This window comes from Kogia breviceps, chromosome 1 (assembly GCF_026419965.1).
Source record: "Kogia breviceps isolate mKogBre1 chromosome 1, mKogBre1 haplotype 1, whole genome shotgun sequence".
Taxonomy (NCBI): Eukaryota; Metazoa; Chordata; class Mammalia; order Artiodactyla; family Physeteridae; genus Kogia; species Kogia breviceps.
The window spans coordinates 18,059,604-18,077,305 of record NC_081310.1 but is presented as its reverse complement, the minus strand read 5'-3'; the positions used below and the strand labels follow the sequence as shown (position 1 = coordinate 18,077,305).

The window sequence follows — 17,702 nt, the reverse complement described above, 5'->3', positions numbered from 1 at the left end:
TTTCTTCCTCGTTCACATTTCATCAGTTACTTAATTACAAGATGTACCACCAGCGTAAGTAGATTTGGGAACAAACCTAACAGGTAAGCCTATAACTCGACCGGTGGGAGGAGCTGCTGGTGTACCGGAGGGGAGCCTTTGGGCCTCAAGCAGTGTGGCCAGGGCGCTTGTCAGTGTGCTTTACAGGCCAGTTGAGGATGTCCGTTACTCCGGCAGCAGTTAAGTGCATGTCAGGAGAACTACCACTATAATGACAACATGTTCTTTGAAATGTACAATGACAGGCATTCCTGAACCAAAAACAGCACTCCGGCTCAGACCCCGCCCTGTAGGCCACGGCTCCTCTACAAAGTGCTCTGACATCACTGGTGGCCTTTTTTTGTGGTTAAATCTAAGTTCTTTCCTGTGCGCTCGTCTTTCTTGTCCACTTACCTGCTGCTTTCTTGAAACGCACTCCTTTCGGCCTTTATGATATTGTTCTCTTTCACCTCTGAGCACCGTCTTGAGAGATGGATAGTACAAAGCCTTTTCTGTGCTTGTGGTACCGTGCACAGATGCTCAGCATTCTATACCCACTGTCCCATCTGACCCTCAAAACCCAGGGGTTAAGCAGTCCTGAACCGGGAAGCAGAGAGCTGAGGATCATTCATTTCAACAGATATTTATTATAAGTATCTCTGACGCGCCAAGGACTGTGCTGGGTTCTGTGGTTGCAGAGATAGGTCACAGCCCCTGCCCTCAAAGAAGCCACGACCAGAAAGACGGTCAACAGACAGCAGGGCGTTCTTGGAACTCGGAAGAGGAAGTAAATGACATGGGAGGGCTTCTGGGCTGAATTTTGGAAGATGAGTATACGTGAATCAGTAAAAAAGTGGGTGAGGAGAAAATGTTTCCAGCAAAAAGTCCTGGAGATGGGAGACAGCATGTTGGATTCAGAGAGCTGCAAGTCGCTTTGATTGGTTGAAGTACAGGCCGTAGAAAGGAACAGGAAGCCAACCGTGGAGAACTTCCTGTGTGGGCTGTGGATCTGGGGTTTTCGAACATGTGTAAACTACTTTAGCATAGCGCCTGGCACGGCTGGTGAGGGCGCGGTAAGTGGCAGCTGTCATTTTGTCTTGAAGACATTGGGGCAGTTTTAAGCAGAGGAATGATATGTTCAGATTCGCATCTTTAAAAAACGATGCTGGGGCTTCCCTGGTGGCGCAGCGGTTGAGAGTCCGCCTGCCGATGCAGGGGACACGGGTTCGTGCCCCGGTCCGGGAAGATCCCACGTGCCGCGGAGCGGCTGGGCCCGTGAGCCATGGCCGCTGAGCCTGCGCGTCCGGAGCCTGTGCTTTGCAATGGGAGAGGCCACAGCAGTGAGAGGCCCGCATATATATCACAAAAAAAAAAAAAAAAAAACGATGCTGGTAACAGAGTGAAGTATGCTGAAACTGGGGTTGCAGGCCATTGCAGTCATCGCAGTGAGAGGTACTGAGGCCAAGTGTCTTGTGTCCTTTTCATTGTCACTGTTTCCTGTGAACTGTCTTGCCAAGTAACGTTCCTGAGGGGCAGAACCGCAGTCTCCCACTCTCCACCCTGTATAAAGTATACAGTTGAATCTTAGCGGTCACTTACTGTATAAGGACACCAGCTGATTTTCTGAGCCACGAGTATAACTTCTGTCTGCTTTAGATTGTTTTTCCTTCTTGGTGGCCATTTAAAGTTTTGTATTGTATATCTTCATCAGCTAGCAGAATTCTTAGCTGCTCCTTATTCGTAGCCTTGAGTTTGGTTCTAGGGTTTAAGGTAGCACAGTAATTTGATTATGCAAAGTGGGAACCAGATTTTTGGAGTTTTTCTTTTTTTTTTTTTTTTTTTGCGGTACGCGGGCCTCTCACTGTTGTGGCCTCTCCCGTTGCGGAGCACAGGCTCCGGACGCGCAGGCTCAGCGGCCACGGCTCACGGGCCCAGCCGCTCCACGGCATGTGGGACCTTCCCGGACCGGGGCACGAACCCGTGTCCGCTGCATTGGCAGGCGGACTCTCAACCACTGCGCCACCAGGGAAGCCCGAGTTTTTCTTATTTAATAGTTCAAAAATAAGTATTTTTGAGAGGATTATTTGTGAGCCCAGTGTATTTTTTGTAATATATTTTTAAGTTCCACCACAATATTAGTTGCGTTGTGTTATAAATGAGTAGAACCAATGTTTAATTGATGAAATTAGTACTGCCTTTATTTATAGCTGCATTTACATTTTTAAAATTTGGTTACTTTTTACTTCCTGTACCATAGTAATGACTTCTGATTTAAATTATTTATTAAATACAGCACCTTATGTCCTCTTGTCTCAGGTTGGAAAGGCACCAAAGGATAGGTTATGCCGGAGGGTAAGTGACTCCCCCTTAACTAGATGTATATAGTTGTTAATTTTGCACTTTTATGTAGTACCTTATTAACTGTAGGGATGAACTTTGCCTTTAACCGTTTTGATGACGTATCGGGAGATAAGAAAAACGGAAAGAGAATAGTATATTAATAAGGGAACTGGTCATGAACTATGGCCAGTTTTAATTTACCTTTCCAGATTATCAGATAGTATGTTGAAACTAAGTTTGCCAAGATGTCTTCAACTTTGGACTGTGGACAGGAGGATAACATGCGGCCACTGCTGCGTATTTTTGCTGTCCTTCAAATTAGAAACTTATAATGGAAGTGGATTCATATGAGTAGTGAGTGTGATCTACCTCTATCTCATAGCTATTGTACAAATAGTCTTAAATAATGTTCCAGTCCATGGATACCGGGGCTTACATTTGAGGTCAGTGATTCACAGTGCTAGCGTTTGCTCAAAACTTTGAAATATTCTTATTACAAATATCTTAATAAATACTTAGACACAGGAATCCAGCCATTGTAGGCCCTTAGTCCTGAAAAATCTCCATTGTTGAAGAATTCGTCCGTATGCTCTTGAGAGGGTGGCTGTATGGCTACCGTTCATATGTGTGTGTACACACACACACACACACACACACACACACACACGTACACGTGCTGTATTCCTTAAGGATGAATTGCTTAGGGACGTAAGGAATTTGTTGGCTCTCGGTTTAAAAAACGACTGCATGTGAGCAGAGTGGCCCCTTGGGCCCCTTCGGGAAGGATCCGTTGCCCACAGCATCAGTCTGGTGTTTAGTTCACTGGCTTGGGGATCCTAGTTTTGTTCAGAGGGTTCAATTCAGTCCCTGCAAGATGCTCGGGAACCACACCAGGCTGTTTTCTTGGAACTTTTAAGATTCACGCGCGAGAGGAATCTTACCGCACGCCACGATGCTTAGGCTAGCAAATGCCTCGGCGAGCCGGGCGCGAGCGGGAGCGCCACCCCGCAGTCTGTGGTTCACCGACGACACTGCGTCTTTCCAGTACAGAAGGACATTTTTTTTAAGTTGAGGGTAAACCCGTCTTTTTTAAAGCCTCATTTTAAAATTAGTTGAATCTAAAGAAAGGAATTTAAATGTGCTAGTGCCTTGACTTTACATTCTCACCTGTCTATTCAGTGTAGAAAGTCAGTCGAATAGGTGCGTTGTGTTCTGTTTCTTTTTCTGATTAAAAGCTAGCAGTTTTGCTGCTGGAGCTAATTATGTCCCTTCTTAAAAACAGGATGTGGGCATGAGCGACACAGCAATGACATCTTTCCTTGGCTGTTGCTGGGATCTTCTTCAGACTTTAATGGAGGTAAAAGAGCTGCATTTTCATGCTGACCTGTCTCTAAAGTGTCACGTGTTTTGAAAGTCATTAGACTTAAGAACTATAAAGAGAGATTATTTTTCATTGATTCACTTCTACGTTTTGACTTAAGCCTAAAAAATAGTGATGTTTCTTATTAGAACTAGATTTTACGGGTTTGTTATTTCTTATTATAACTTGAGGGGTGGGGAGAAATACGGGTTTGTACTTTGCTGCCGGTAGTAAGGTCACTAAGATGTTTGCAAACTATTATTTCTCCAGTTCTGAACACAGTTCTCCCTTCTCCAAACACCCAGGCAGACGTCAGCCGGGATGAAATGCAGGTGCCCGTCGTGGACACGGAGGACGCCTGGCTGGCCGTGGAAGGGCCGGTCTCCATAGCGGAGCTGGCGCTGGAGCAGAAACACATCCACTACCCGCTGGTGGAGCACCATTCCGTCCTGTGCTCCCTCCTGTACGCTGTCATGAGGTTCTCTCTGAAGACCGTGAAGCCGCTCTCCCTCTTTGACAGTAAGGTAATCCTCGGAGGACCTCAGAGCCTCTCGGAGCTGAGGGTCTAGCAGGCCTGTCTTATCGAAGAGACGTCGTCCAGCCCTTTGTGTGTGTCTTGTATACGGTTGTCCGTCATGGGGGTCTCTGTCCCCCGTTCCTCGTCAGGCTCCCTCTTCTGATTGGTGCCTTGACTGTTGGTGTCCCAGGGCTCTGCCCTCTCAGCCGTCTGCCTTCTCAGTCTGCACTCTTCTTGGATACACTCCTTTCCTCCCTCTTGTGCGTCTCCAGGCCTGACCTGTCCCCGGAGTTTGGGGCATGTGTTTCTACTGAACGCCTCTCTCGGTATGTGCCGTGGACTGCAGATAACCTCCTTCCTAAAATCTCTCTCTACCTTGACCCGCACCTGCCCTTAACCTACACTCGCTGCTCCCCCCGAGTTGGCTGGCTTGGTCAGCTGATGAGTGGTGTCGCCGTCTGTGCCCGCCACAGGCCGGCAACCTCGGAGACAGGTAGCCCAGCTCCCTTCTTCAAGTCCCACAGCCACTGTAGGTTCACGCTTAGCGCTTCTTCCTCACATCCTCTCTGTCCGTCCCTCTCCATCACTGCAGCCGGAGCTCAGGCCTCATCGTCTCCCCTCGGGTGGTCCAGCGGCCTCCAGTTTCCCTCCACCCAGTCCCACGCCGCCAGAGCTTTCTTCCCCAGACACAGGTTCGGTTGTGTTAGTTTCATGCCAGCACGTAAAACACAGCCTCGACTGGCTTCTCCCCCCGCAGCACGCGTCGGTCAGCGATGACCCCGCCTTGCGCAGCCAAGGCACCCCCGGCCACCCGCGGGCTTCCCGTCGGGCTCTTGGCGCCCGGAGCAGACGACAGGAGCTCCCCCAGGAAGACTGCATCCTGGAAGAAGGGGGAACAGGGCACTGCTGAGAGCCCCGTTCCTTCCCCCAAAGGCACCGTCCATTTGGGCAGCAGTGAGTGAGAACCGGAGACCTGGCACATTATTACATTTCCTACCACGGGGAAACGCGGAGCCCGAGGAGTGCCCTCCATTCCCCTCACCTTGTGCTCTAGCCACTGTTCAGTACCCTCCACCCCTCAGAGAAGGCAGACGTTCTTATCGTCTCTTGTCTTGTTTGTATCGTTCCATTTTCACAGGCAACTGTTCTGTATGGTCAGCTCCTATTTGTTATTCATTTATTCCTTAAGTGTCCCCTTCGCTTCAAAGTCTTTGTCTACATTTCCTGAACTGAGCACCTCTCTGCTATATCCCCAAGTCTGTGTGCCGTGCTGGCCACATAACAGGAGCCCAATAAATGTTTAATGCATTCATAAGTAAGGAGGTGATAAGGAGAAGTTACATGACAGAGGGCTGCCGACGGGGCGGGGGGCATGGTGAGTAGAGTCTGGGAGACACTGGAAATCAGCAGTTGTTGAGGATGTGGACTGGGGAGAAATTATACAGGTCGTGCAGGGATTTCAAGGAGTCAGAAACCTAATGACGGACTAGGTTCAGTGCTGAAGGAGAGGGCATTGAAATGAAGTCCAGTTTCACGTTTCGGAGACTGGGCATATGCCATTTACAAGGAAGCCCATTTACAGTGGTTTGGAAGTGTTGAATCTGAGAGTATATATAAGCGGAAATAGTATGTTTTAAGAAATTTATTTCAGTAAGTACTTAAAAGTTTATTTTGTTTTAAAGCAACCAAAATAAAGTGCCTAGCTCAGTACTCCCCTCCAAAAGGTACTTTCTGAAAGCTGAACATGTCCAGAATTGGACGAGCACAGTGGTGACGTTAGTCTCAATCCGGGTCCTGCCGGGATGGCCTGAGAGCAGCGGGGTGACCCTCACGTGCAAATACCAAAGCAGTGTGTTTGCGCAGGCGCGACGGGATCCCACCCCTGCCATTTACCGGCCAGGGTGACTGCAGTTCTCCTAGCCTGACAGTGACTCTTCTAGTGCCCGCCTCGTGGTTGTCGTGAGGGCTAAATGACATACTCAACACGAAGTACTTTGTGTCTGGGACGTAGTAAATAAGAAATGTGCACACGTCCTCCCAATCCAAAGGCCCTGGTGTAGCACGGACCCTTATATCTAAGGCCCCCAGGTAGAAACTATAGAGTAACACAGACTGTGGGTGAGTGTGTGGGAAAACTTGCAAACAGTGGCGTCCACATGCGGTGGGGTTGCCCTTGGAAGTGTGGTGTCTCTCACCACCGAAGGATGAGTGGCTTCACCCTCCCTGGCGGTCACACCGGCTGACCTGCAGTCGTCGATCAGGTCTAGAAAGTACCTTAGGCGACACCTGGCATGACCTGAAAAAACAGCAGCCCAGGATGGTGGAGTCATTTGTCCAAGGTGACCTGTTTGGAAGGGTTGGGCCTGGGACTAGAGCCTGGGGTCTTCCGGCTCTGCTCTGTATGACGCTTCCTTCCTGGGGACTTCTGAAATCCCACTTTCTGATATTCCTTTTTGGCTCTTCAGAAACAGATCTGTTCTCTGAAACAAACGTTGTGTTTTTAAGAGGACGCAGAGTATATACTATGTACTAGTTATCGATTATCGCACAAGTGGTCCCCAAACTTCGTGGCTGAAATAGGCAAATGAGTAGCACGTTTGTGAGTCTTGTTGAGGTGGCTCTGGCCCCAGGTCTCTCGCGGGTCTGCAGCTGGGGTGTCAGCCGGGGCTGCAGTCTCACCTCAGGGCGCCACCGGCCGGGGGTGGGGTGGGGGTGGGATTGGGGGTGCACTTCCCGGCTTACACGACACCAGCGGGATTCAGCTCCTTGCCACACGCGTGGCTCCACAGGGCAGCTCGCGGCACGGCAGCCCTCCGAGCAAGTGAGAGCGACTCTGAGCTCCTAGGGCAGAAGGCCCAGCCCTTTCGTTACCTGATCCTGCGAGCGAGGTGCCTCACCTCTGCCCGATTCTGTTCACTAGCAGTGAGTCACCAGCACCCCCCCAGGGGAATGGGATTACACAAGGACCGGGTACCAGCACGAGGGGACCGCTGCGGCCCACCCTAAAGGCTGCCTACCGCACGCTAGATAATAGTTGTAAAAATTAAATGAATAGAATTAAGTGTTCTTGTTCAAAGACAAAAAATCAAAGCGTTATTCTTGATTAAATGACTTTGCTTTTTTAAATCTTTTTTTCACCTTAATAACAGTTCACACTCATCAGTTTTCTTGGTCTCTTCTTTCTCTTTAGGGGAAAAACGCATTCTTCAAAGACCTCACTTCAATTCAGTTATTACCTAGTGGGGAAATGGATGCAAATTTTATTTCTGTGCGACAGCAGGTAATTACAGTTACTGGGATGAGCACCTCTAAGGTATTCTTGAGAGTTAACTTCCCTTTACATTATGTGTCTTTTTTTGATAACTATTTTAATGGAAGAGCCCCAGTAATTGACAGGAGAGCCAACGATTACTTGGATTTGCATGTTTTTAAAGGAAACGCACTAACAAGGTGTCGCTGTCCTTCTTTCCCCGTCTGCAAGTTCTTACTGAAAGTCGTCAGTGCGGCTGTCCAGGCCCGACATGCAGTCCCGAAGGACAAAGACTCCTCAGAAGAGGCACCGACCACTCTTTTTGGGAAGGACCAGGATTGGCCAGCGCTGGCCCTGGATCTGGCCCATCACCTTCAAGTCAGTGAAGATGTCGTTAGGAGGCATTACGTGCGGGAACTCTACAGCTGTGGAGCGGACCACTTAGGAGAAGAGGTAATAATCACCCGGTGACTGTCATTTGGGCTCAAGTTGGTTTTTTTTTTGTTGTTTTTTTTTTGCGGTACGCGGGCCTCTCACTGTCGCGGCCTCTCCCGTTGCGGAGCACAGGCTCCGGACGCGCAGGCCCAGCGGCCATGGCTCACGGGTCCAGCCGCTTCGGCACGTGGGATCTTCCCGGACCGGGGCACGAACCCGCGTCCCCTGCGTCGGCAGGCGGACTCTCAACCACTGCGCCACCAGGGAAGCCCAGGGCTCAGGTTTTAAAATCGATAGCTGGAGTAAAGAATCCACAAAGTCGCCAATAAAGCTTTTTGCTTTTCCTTCTTTTGTTAGAACTTCTAGGCACAAAACGTGAACAGAATTAAAATAAAAAACGAATCAGATTCCTGTTTCTGGTCAACGTTTAGTGTAACTCCTGCCGTAGGCCGGGCCTGTTTTAGGCCGAGGGACAGAGCCATAAACAAAACAGACAGGGTGCCTGCCTCAGAATCCAGTCTACTTGTAGCAGCAGAGAAGCACGCTCAGTTCTGTACTGAGTGGTAAATGCTGTGAAGAAAATTAAGAAGACCATGTGAATAAACCGGAAGTATAACAGGGTGGTCAGAGGTGACATGAGAGCTGAGCCCCCAAGGAGAAGCAGCAGCCCAGCCACTCAGAAAACCAGGGCAGCGTGGCTAGAGGCTGAAAGAACACCAAGCACAAAGGCCCTGAGGCGGGGACGGGCTTGCCTGCCCCTCGAGGTCTGAGGTCGGGGACCAGGTCACAGGAGGTCTCACAGCCCGTGGCTATTTGAAGTGTATTCAGAGGCCATAAGAGGGTTTAAGCAGTCACGACATGATCTAATATAATCCCTTCTTTTGCCTAAAGCTTGAAAATGACTCCTGTAGTCATGATGAACTGAAAAATTAGGAGATAAGAGAAGGAAAGTCAGGTGATGAGAAGAAATGTGGGTTTTAAATGCTGTTTGAATTGGGCTTTATTTTCGTTGTATAAATGGCCATGCCTCAAAAATGAAGTAGCCTCTCCTCGGCACCGAACTAGGCACAGGTGGTGCCTTTCCTAAAGTAAGTACCGCTGTTGGCTTTTACCTCTGTGTGTTTATTCACGTTCATCTCCACAGGCCATCCTGCAGGTTCAGGACAAGGAGGTGCTGGCCTCGCAGCTGCTGGTGCTGATAGGGCAGCGGCTGGCGCACGCGCTGCTGCGCGCGCAGACGCGAGAGGGGCTGGAGCTGCTCGCCAGGCTGCCCCCGACGCTGTGCACCTGGCTGAGGGCCATGGTGAGCGCCGGCAGTGGGGCCGGGGGGGGGGCGGGCGGCAGGCCACTGGGCGTTTGCTTACATGCGTTTTCAGTGGAGGAAAAATTCAAGTTTACTCCACTTAGTTCTGAAGAAAAGCATCTTTATTGGGAGATTACTCTCTGGCTAACTCTTAAGTTCAATCAAGTAAGATGACTCAGCTGTATGTAAACTGACGGGTTATTTTTGTGTCCCATTTGCAGAACTCGCAGGATCTTCAAAACACAGAAGTGCCAATTGCAACAACAGCTAAACTAGTAAATAAAGTAATTGAGCTTTTACCAGAAAACCACGGGCAGTACAGTTTAGCCTTACACCTCACTGAAGCTGTGGAAGCCATAGCTATGCCTCCTTTATGACACTTATCTACTGTAAACAGTCTAAAATTGTGCGACTATAACATGAATTAGTGCATGGTTATTTTACACAGTAAGCTCTGGAATTTTAAGGAGGGAATATGTTTTTTTTTCCTTTTGTAAAATAAATAAAAATACATTATTACTTTTAAAAAGTGCAGTCTTGGCTAAATTCCCCTCCTTTGGTTAATACTGATAATAAAATATGAACAAGTATCAATTATACTATTAATTCCTCTTGCAGATGTTTTACTGTTTATTTTTAATTCAAGCACTGAAGTAGCTTTATTGTTAAACTTTGCTATTTAAAATTGGTTATAATTTACAGATGTTCTTAGTATAACATTCTATATTTCGTACCCAAAACGTTATTGTAATTAAATTTAAACGTGTTCATGTATAGTCCCCATCAGTTAAATGAGAGGAATACACCACTTCCTTTTAATAAATGTTGGGAAAATGCTTTTATTATTATGCTTTGTCCTGTACTGGGTGGGGCACTGCCCCCTGGAGTTCTGGATGCTGACAGGTTTCTTTCCCAGAGGTTATGCTGTTGCCATCAGAGGAGGATGACCCTGCCTGTGGAGGAATAATGAGTTCACGATCATATATTCATCAGAATGGACTCTAAATAGGACCCTTAACCTGCTGTACTTGCCAAAACAGAATCTAAGATGCGAGCAACACAGCAAAATTAATTAAAATGCAAGTTAAGATTTGCTTTTTGCCAAGATTCAAAGCTGTATCCACATCAGGTAATTGTAAAAAATGTATTATCTTGTAAAACTTACTTTTAAAAAAAAGGGGGCAAAGATGCTAAAAATCTAAGGTCCAACTTTATTTTTCCTACGAGTGTTTTTGACATGTCTGCTTCTGGGATTTGGTAATGTCACCTGTTCTTAGGAACAATACAGAAAATGCTTAGTAGTGATGCTACTACAGCTTTAGCGAACCTACCTCACAGCGGGCGCGAGAGGATCAATATAACTAACTTTGTACCCTGTAGTGCCTAGAGCAGTCCAAGTGCTGAATAATCATTTGTTGATTAAAACCAAATTAACCAAAACTCTGTAAAAAGTGCTTTGAGCTGTACAAATAACACCCAGTATTTATTATGGTATATCTTTGGAATGTAGCCATACAGTGCGAGTACTGACATGTCCCGGATCACAGTTGTTACTCGCAGCAACTCGTGATACAGAAGTTTGTTCTTCACTTCCTTAGGAAGAAGCCAACTCTCGCAATTGTAGAAGTTTGAGGCGTTATATCAGGAACATAAAAGGAAAAGTCTGATGTTTGAGGATATCCCAATGTAGATTCCTTTTAACTAAGAGATCACATCCAAATAAGAACTGTCTAAAACTTGCTTAATAATTACTGTTTCACTTGTCGATGAAATATTGAAAGATTAATTTTTCAGATGTCTTCAGGACGTGGGGTGAGGAGGGCCTTGTATGTCTGACTGAGGCACACGCTGCAGTAGAAACACTGAAAATGACCTTGGGCTGGTGTAGCCTCTCAGCCTCTGCTGGGATCTCTGCTGCCCCATCCAGACACATTTATATGATTTCCCGTAAACGTGTCTAGCTTCATATAGTCAGTCACTTGTGTGTATTCTGAAAGATTAGTTCTTTCTGTGACTTTTCTAAATACTCTGAAACTAGTTATGAACCTTGGAGGCTGGTCAAAGAAACTTGGAATTACAGGCATTTTTAAAGATTAAATCAGTCACCTTGACTCCATTATCACTTTGGGGGGAGAGGGTATCTAATAAGCATTTTAGATAATAAAACTGGCTGAACTTATTCTAGTAGGACATGTAATCAAATTTGGGGACTGCTGAGAATATTAATCAGCTGAAATGTGGCTCCTAGAACCGTAACACATCACTGAGTCTCTAGTTAATTTGTAATCCTAAACTTTACCATTCAAAGAGTTTTAGAATTGAATTCTCAGTTGTATGGTTTAAAAAAAGCAGTTAAATATTTTACTACTTCATTAAGGGCTTTTAAAATAAATCTGATAGAGGAAAGGAAGATAAATGCCTGTGTACGCATTGTGTAACCATGAAGAGCCACAAATAACTATACAGAATGGATGGTTTCTGAAACAGGTATGTTGCACACACTGCAGTTATTGGTGGGAAACCAATAACCGGTGAGTAGTGTGTTCTTAGATCTACTCCCACCCCCCCCACCCCCCAATACGCCTTTCCTCACGAACATTAAATAGGCATTTTGTACCTTGTTAAATTCTGTTGTATAATGCAAAGGAAAACACAAGTGTTCGAATAATCATAAATTCTACATTACAGGTTGTATTTAGATGTAGAACTAGAAGAGACAGGATAAATGCAACTGAAGAGGAATATAGCACACCAAGCTTCTAAATGGTTCATGCTTTTGCAAAAAGAAAAATGAGGTATGGAGAAAAGTGTTTCACCTTTGTTATAAAAATTAAACTAAGGTCAAAGTTAAACACTGTTCAATTTAAATTCCTTTCTTTAAAAAAGAAATTGATTACAGTTTAAAATCACAGAAAACTCAGATTTAATAACACTAAGCACACATGGAGTAAGTTCACTTAGCAGTTGCTGTGGCTCGTTTCACTCACAAGAGACAAATATTTGTAAAGTACGCAACAGCAACAGTGAAAGCCCTCTCTTACCCTGACAGGAATGGATTTGCTATATTTCTGCTAAACAGAATTAACCATCCTTGGAAAGATTTTAATCCAGTACTGAGTTGTTTATAAAATGCTCTATTATCTACTGCAATGTATTGTAAGTAGTCGACTTCTGTATATACTCTGCTATTTTCTGTGTCTGTTCATCGTAGTGAGCTTTCATGTGTATCAGTGAAATAAATTTTCAGCTTTCATGTTGTTTCCTTAACATTTATCAATATAAGTCTTAAGATACTTTCCGCTCTTACAGGAGAATAACGAACTTGGTAATGTCTTCCCTCCTGAGGCGACCCCGAAACTAGCTGCTCCGAGGAGGTCGCTGCGCGCGGTTAAGGCGGGGTGAAATTACTCGTCACCTCCTAAGCGAGACACCCCTCTGCCATTCCCCTTCAAAACCACAGGTTTTTTTTTACTGGATATTCACAACTTTTGCACTACCATCAGTCAGTCATTTCCCAGGTGCCTTTATTTTTAGACATTATAGAACTTAAATACTGAGTCAAGAAGACTGATGATAAAATATAAAACAGTTTCTTCTGAGCCACATCTGTAGGCAGGCATTTTCAGTGTCTGTGTTCTGAGGAAGTCCATTATGGATCCGTCTGCATAGGTATATTTTTCCATGTGTGTATGTGTGTGTATATATATATATATATATATATATATATATATATATATATACATTTTTTATGTAGTTACAGAAAAAAACTTTTGTAGCTCTAACTCTGACTCTCCTCCTCTACCATTTACTCTTGCACTCATTACCTAAATCTTGGATTTCTTTCCAGTGCTGTGAACAATCCACCTGAACCCCCAGGCAGTCCCAGCAGGAAGTTCTCCCTCAGAAAGCCCTCAACACACAGCGCCGTTATCACTTCCCTCTCACAACTTCCGCGCAGCGCGGACAGAGTGTGTCTGACGACTCGGCAGTGTACTTCCAACAGCGAGGGCATTTTTCCTTGGTAGTTGGCATGACAATTACTTTATATGAAGACTCTTCATGAATATCACCACCTATGGAAGAAAAACACGTGAAGGGTATTTCTGATGATAGGCCACTGAACTTGTACAACTCTTTATTTTTTAATTGGTTGGCAGGTGCTCCTTTCTCAAAGCTTCCTCCTTCCTGCCTTGGAAAATACTGCTTCATTTGCACATTTGTACATAAACAGCCAAGACGGTGGACTCACTCATACAAGCTGACTGACTGGGGAGAGGTGAGGAATCTGAGACCCCGAGAGACTGATTTTTTTTCCACAGGTCACTGAGTTCTGTATCTACTCAGGCGGAGCAGGCCTTCTAGCTCTTCATCTGGGCACAGTTCTGATAAATTACACTGCCTCTCCAGCTACACAGTGGCTTAAGAATTTTAAAAAGAGCCAAATTAGACTGACAGTGGCAGCGTCCCCACATTAAACTTCTTGGTTTGGACAAAAGGAGACAAAAACTTCTCCACAACGAATAGACCTCAGACTGGTAATGTACAGTAAAGAAAGTAAATTATTTTTTAGTCATTGCACAGAGCATGTAGATTAACATTTTGAAAAGCAAATTAAGCCAGAATCTACTACATGGTCAATGCTGCCAGGCCTCAGATTTCAACTGATGCCTCCCACCTCCTGCTGGTACCTGAAAGCTATTATGAAAAACACAGACAGCATCACTTTCCCCAAAATATCTACATATTTTTCTCTCTTAACATTACTTGGCCTCCTTTCCATCAATGCGAATGAATCAGGTTGACAAAATCCCCTATCAAACAAATAACTACAAAATGCTTATGAGATATCAATGTGGGAATGAGTTCAATAGACCTTCTTCCTTGATTCTTCACCAACAGTGGCTACGTAATACTTTAATCTGGGGTGAGCATAATAAGGAAGTTTAGACTCAACAGTGGGGAAGGGTAGCAGGGCTGGGCAGGAGTAAGTATCAAAATCAAAGGGCAGGGGCACAAAAGCCAACCGAAGTAAGGCGGACTGACCTCACGTGCAGTGACAGTGCCTTATTCCCGCTCCTCCCCCTCCCCCTCCCCCTGTGTTCCCAAGATCGGCAGGTAGGTACAGCACTCTGAGAGCTGGTTTTGAAGCCTGGCCATTGTTGACACTGCTTCCATAGAAAACCGTATTCCGAGTGTATGTGTGCCTTTAGCATACAAGTAGTCCGGTGCAAGTATCATTCGCCTCCCCAGACCCCAGTGTTACTCTCGCCTCCTCCTTACCCTCTAGGTTGATTAGAAACGTCCCTTTAAGCTCAGTTACGTCTGCAGTTACTGCTCGCGGCTCCTGAGGGAGTAAAGTTGTCTGGGACGCCATCATTAATTCGTTCAGCTGAGAGGTGCTGGAAGTCTCCTCAGGCTGTAGCATCTGGGCACGAGTATTTGCAAGTTACTGTCTATCTAAATTAAGCTGTTACCATAAACAGGTTATAAAAAGAGATGCTGCAAGTTCTTGTGTTTGGTGAGGAACCCTTTGGGACCATTACCTCCTGAGCTAATACTATTAAATAAATCAATTCTTACTAGTATAAAAGTTTATAACTAAAAACTTCTAATTAATAGTATTGATTGAGAATACACTGAAAGCCAGGCACTTCACTTTGCTAGATGCTAAATGTCCACCCGGCATTTGTAATGATCACAAAACAGCGACAGTGTTTTTTATCCCCATTTGACAAGTGAGGAAGCTTGTTCCGAGAGGTTGACTAGCCAGGCGTCCCCGAGCAGTAAATAGTGCGGCTGCAGTTCCAGCCCAGGTCTGTCCACCTCGGAGCCCATACTGCTTCCCTGGATCAAGCTTCCTACAGCAGGAGAGGGGTTAAGAGACTATCTCAACAAGGATCTGCTTTTAGCAGTGTAGACCAGTGGTGACACTCGGAATAACGCACACAGAGCTCTTCTGAAGCACACAATCTGGATATCTGATAAGCACTCTTTAACATTTTTTGTTGTCACTTCCGTCTTCAAAACGAGTGTGTGAGCTAATACAAAATCCCTTAAGGAAAAAAAAATCAGCTCATGAGAAAACAGGAGATTCAGAGATTAATTTGGTTTGAACAAATTCACACAGTTAGTAATTGACAGATCCAGGACTCCATTAGACAGCTAGTTAGTGTAATTCCTAAGGAAAATACATTCACATTTTTGAAAATCCCAAAGTATTTTTTTTCCAATATAAATGATCCAAACAAGCTGTATTGTTTTCAGCTTATTACTCAGACCTAATGAAGTCAAAGGAAACATGACATGTAGGGGAAAAGCCCAGTACTAGGCTGTGTGGCCCCAGCCAGGTCACAGCTTCAATGGAGCTCAGTTTCCTGGCTCATAAAATGGAGTCATCAGCTTCCCAACTTGTAAATTTTAAAATGTGAACATCTTACCAAAATTCTGTTATCTGATCAACAATCTTATACCTACTAGCTATTTCAAGCCTCAAATCTTAATCAATTTAATTATATTAAAAATTTAAATTGAAGTTCCAACCAAATGAGACGGTCATTTTTTAGTAAACTATGATACCAGTAAAACTTTTTTAAAAAACATATTCACTACCAATTTTCTTCTCAAACGTTAAAACCAGAGAAAAATCTTTGAGTCCATGTTAAGCTATAAGTCAGTCTGCCCAATCAACCCCTAAGAATCCCAAGAAGAAACTTCTGATGGCCCTTTTGAAATTAAAAAATAGGATGAATGCTTTGAGATCACATGATAATTTGCTGGAGCAAATGAATTTTCTTCAGATCTCATGAGAAAAAGATAAAAAATACTTTTTTGGATTTGTTTTGAATCTGGTCCAGATGGACAGAATTCTCAAAGCTCCCGATTTTTGTGTATTCTGATACGACTGCTGTATTGTCTAATTAGCCTTGAGGGCTTTTTCAAATAGAACTTTATTACACCTTCCCATCCCAACCTATAAAAAATAAGTAGCAACAGTACATGTTTCATAAGAGAAGAAAAAGGAAGCACAGAGAAGTTGGAAACAAAGAATCAGTGATTAATATTAGGATTAGAAGACAGAAATCCTAATTTATAAATTTTTAAAAAATATATTATTTACACTGAGATTTTTTAAAACTAAATTTCACATGAAGCTGTATGATATGAACACCATTTCAAGAGGAACAAATTGCTGCTTACTTCTATTATCTCAAAAAGCAGTCCAGGCTCGATCACAATGATAACCTCATACTCAGCTGCATTTCTGCCAGGGATGCTTCCAAGAAATGAATCTCTCATCGCACATGCGCCCTCTACTGCTTCTTCCAGCCCAGGCTTCTTCCAGATAGAACTGGTTCTAATCCATCCAGTACGAAAAACACTCTTGGGTTCTTAAAAAAAAGTTAACCACTTTACATATATTTTAAACTGTATATAAGGCTCAAACCGTTAAATATTCACTATGCGTGGAAAATAAGAACTGTTATTTATGACAATTAGCAAGGAGCCATCCTAAATGCGTACCAAACATTTAAATCAACATTTGGAAATGTAAACAAAGGATAAAGGTATACAGTGAGATCTCAAAGGATGCATGGAGGGAAATAAAATAGAAAGAAATATCCCAATATTACAGTAGTTGTCTCTGGGTTATAAGTAAGATCATGAGTGACTTTTGTCCTCGTTTCTAAAATTCTACGGTTTCTAATTTTCTGTACGCTTAATACAACCAGACAGAAAAAACTATTATAAAAATATTCACTAACAGGCACTATACTTTGTTTTAGTAAAAGCCTAAAATATATTTCTGACATTTATGAAGGTATTTAAGAAACAGTGATTTCTCAATATAGTCAAGCTGCTAACACATTTCAGAAAGCACTTCAAGGTGGCGTGAACACCACGCTGAAACGCATCCTACTCCTCCACACACGGTGCAGGAACTACTGCGTGATCGAGATGCAAAACGCCACGGAACAGTCACCGTCGATGAGTAAGTGCCCCTTTTGTGAAGTAGATAAAACGAGCAGCTGCACCCTCCGCCAGGGTCTTTCTCATTCCGAGAACAAATCAAGTAGTTCTTACCTTTAAGGTAAGGTATGTACTGGAATACCTCTTCAGCCAAGTGAGGAAGAATGGGAGCAAAAGAGCGAACCATCACATCCAAAATTTCGGCTAACGCCGTCTGACAAGAGCGTCGTTTGGGATCATCTGCATTTTCACAGTACAGCCTGTTGAAGGACAACTGATTGAGCGGTCGCCGACACTTTGTACACGATGACCGCTAAGATGGGGTCTGCCTCAGGCTGACTTCATTCTGACAAGGCCTAAGCCTACGGCTCCAGCGTCTTCTAATTAAAGGATAAAATATTCCATCATACAACTTTTTTGATAACATCCTCTATGCCTTCCAAGTGTGCCCACCTCCTCAAAGGCTCTCATACCAACGCTGTGTCCAGTTCTGTTTTTCCGATCAATAATA

General features: G+C 44.5%; 2 protein-coding genes across 6 annotated transcripts in view; one reads left to right on the top strand and one right to left on the bottom strand.

Annotated features, from left to right (window-relative positions):
- RAB3GAP2 (RAB3 GTPase activating non-catalytic protein subunit 2) overlaps nucleotides 1-12,476 on the top strand; it is a 97,473-nt gene extending 84,997 nt beyond the window's left edge. For 2 of the 4 annotated variants that reach the window (XM_059039696.2, XM_067027828.1), the window contains exons 29-35: nucleotides 2,335-2,370; nucleotides 3,641-3,715; nucleotides 4,024-4,242; nucleotides 7,426-7,515; nucleotides 7,717-7,938; nucleotides 9,065-9,223; nucleotides 9,445-12,476. In XM_059039696.2, the coding sequence (XP_058895679.1) occupies nucleotides 2,335-2,370; nucleotides 3,641-3,715; nucleotides 4,024-4,242; nucleotides 7,426-7,515; nucleotides 7,717-7,938; nucleotides 9,065-9,223; nucleotides 9,445-9,600 (957 nt within the window). In that variant the 3' untranslated portion in view covers nucleotides 9,601-12,476. The remainder of the gene's footprint in view (nucleotides 1-2,334; nucleotides 2,371-3,640; nucleotides 3,716-4,023; nucleotides 4,243-7,425; nucleotides 7,516-7,716; nucleotides 7,939-9,064; nucleotides 9,224-9,444) is intronic. The other 2 variants (XM_067027839.1, XM_067027834.1) reach the window with 1 other exon arrangement.
- Nucleotides 12,123-17,702, bottom strand: part of IARS2 (isoleucyl-tRNA synthetase 2, mitochondrial) — a 79,898-nt gene continuing 74,318 nt past the window's right edge. For both annotated transcript variants that reach the window (XM_059039734.2, XM_067027858.1), the window contains 4 exons: nucleotides 17,306-17,451; nucleotides 16,421-16,611; nucleotides 14,504-14,648; nucleotides 12,123-13,296 (listed from right to left, as the gene is read on the bottom strand). In XM_059039734.2, the coding sequence (XP_058895717.1) occupies nucleotides 13,154-13,296; nucleotides 14,504-14,648; nucleotides 16,421-16,611; nucleotides 17,306-17,451 (625 nt within the window). In that variant the 3' untranslated portion in view covers nucleotides 12,123-13,153. The remainder of the gene's footprint in view (nucleotides 13,297-14,503; nucleotides 14,649-16,420; nucleotides 16,612-17,305; nucleotides 17,452-17,702) is intronic.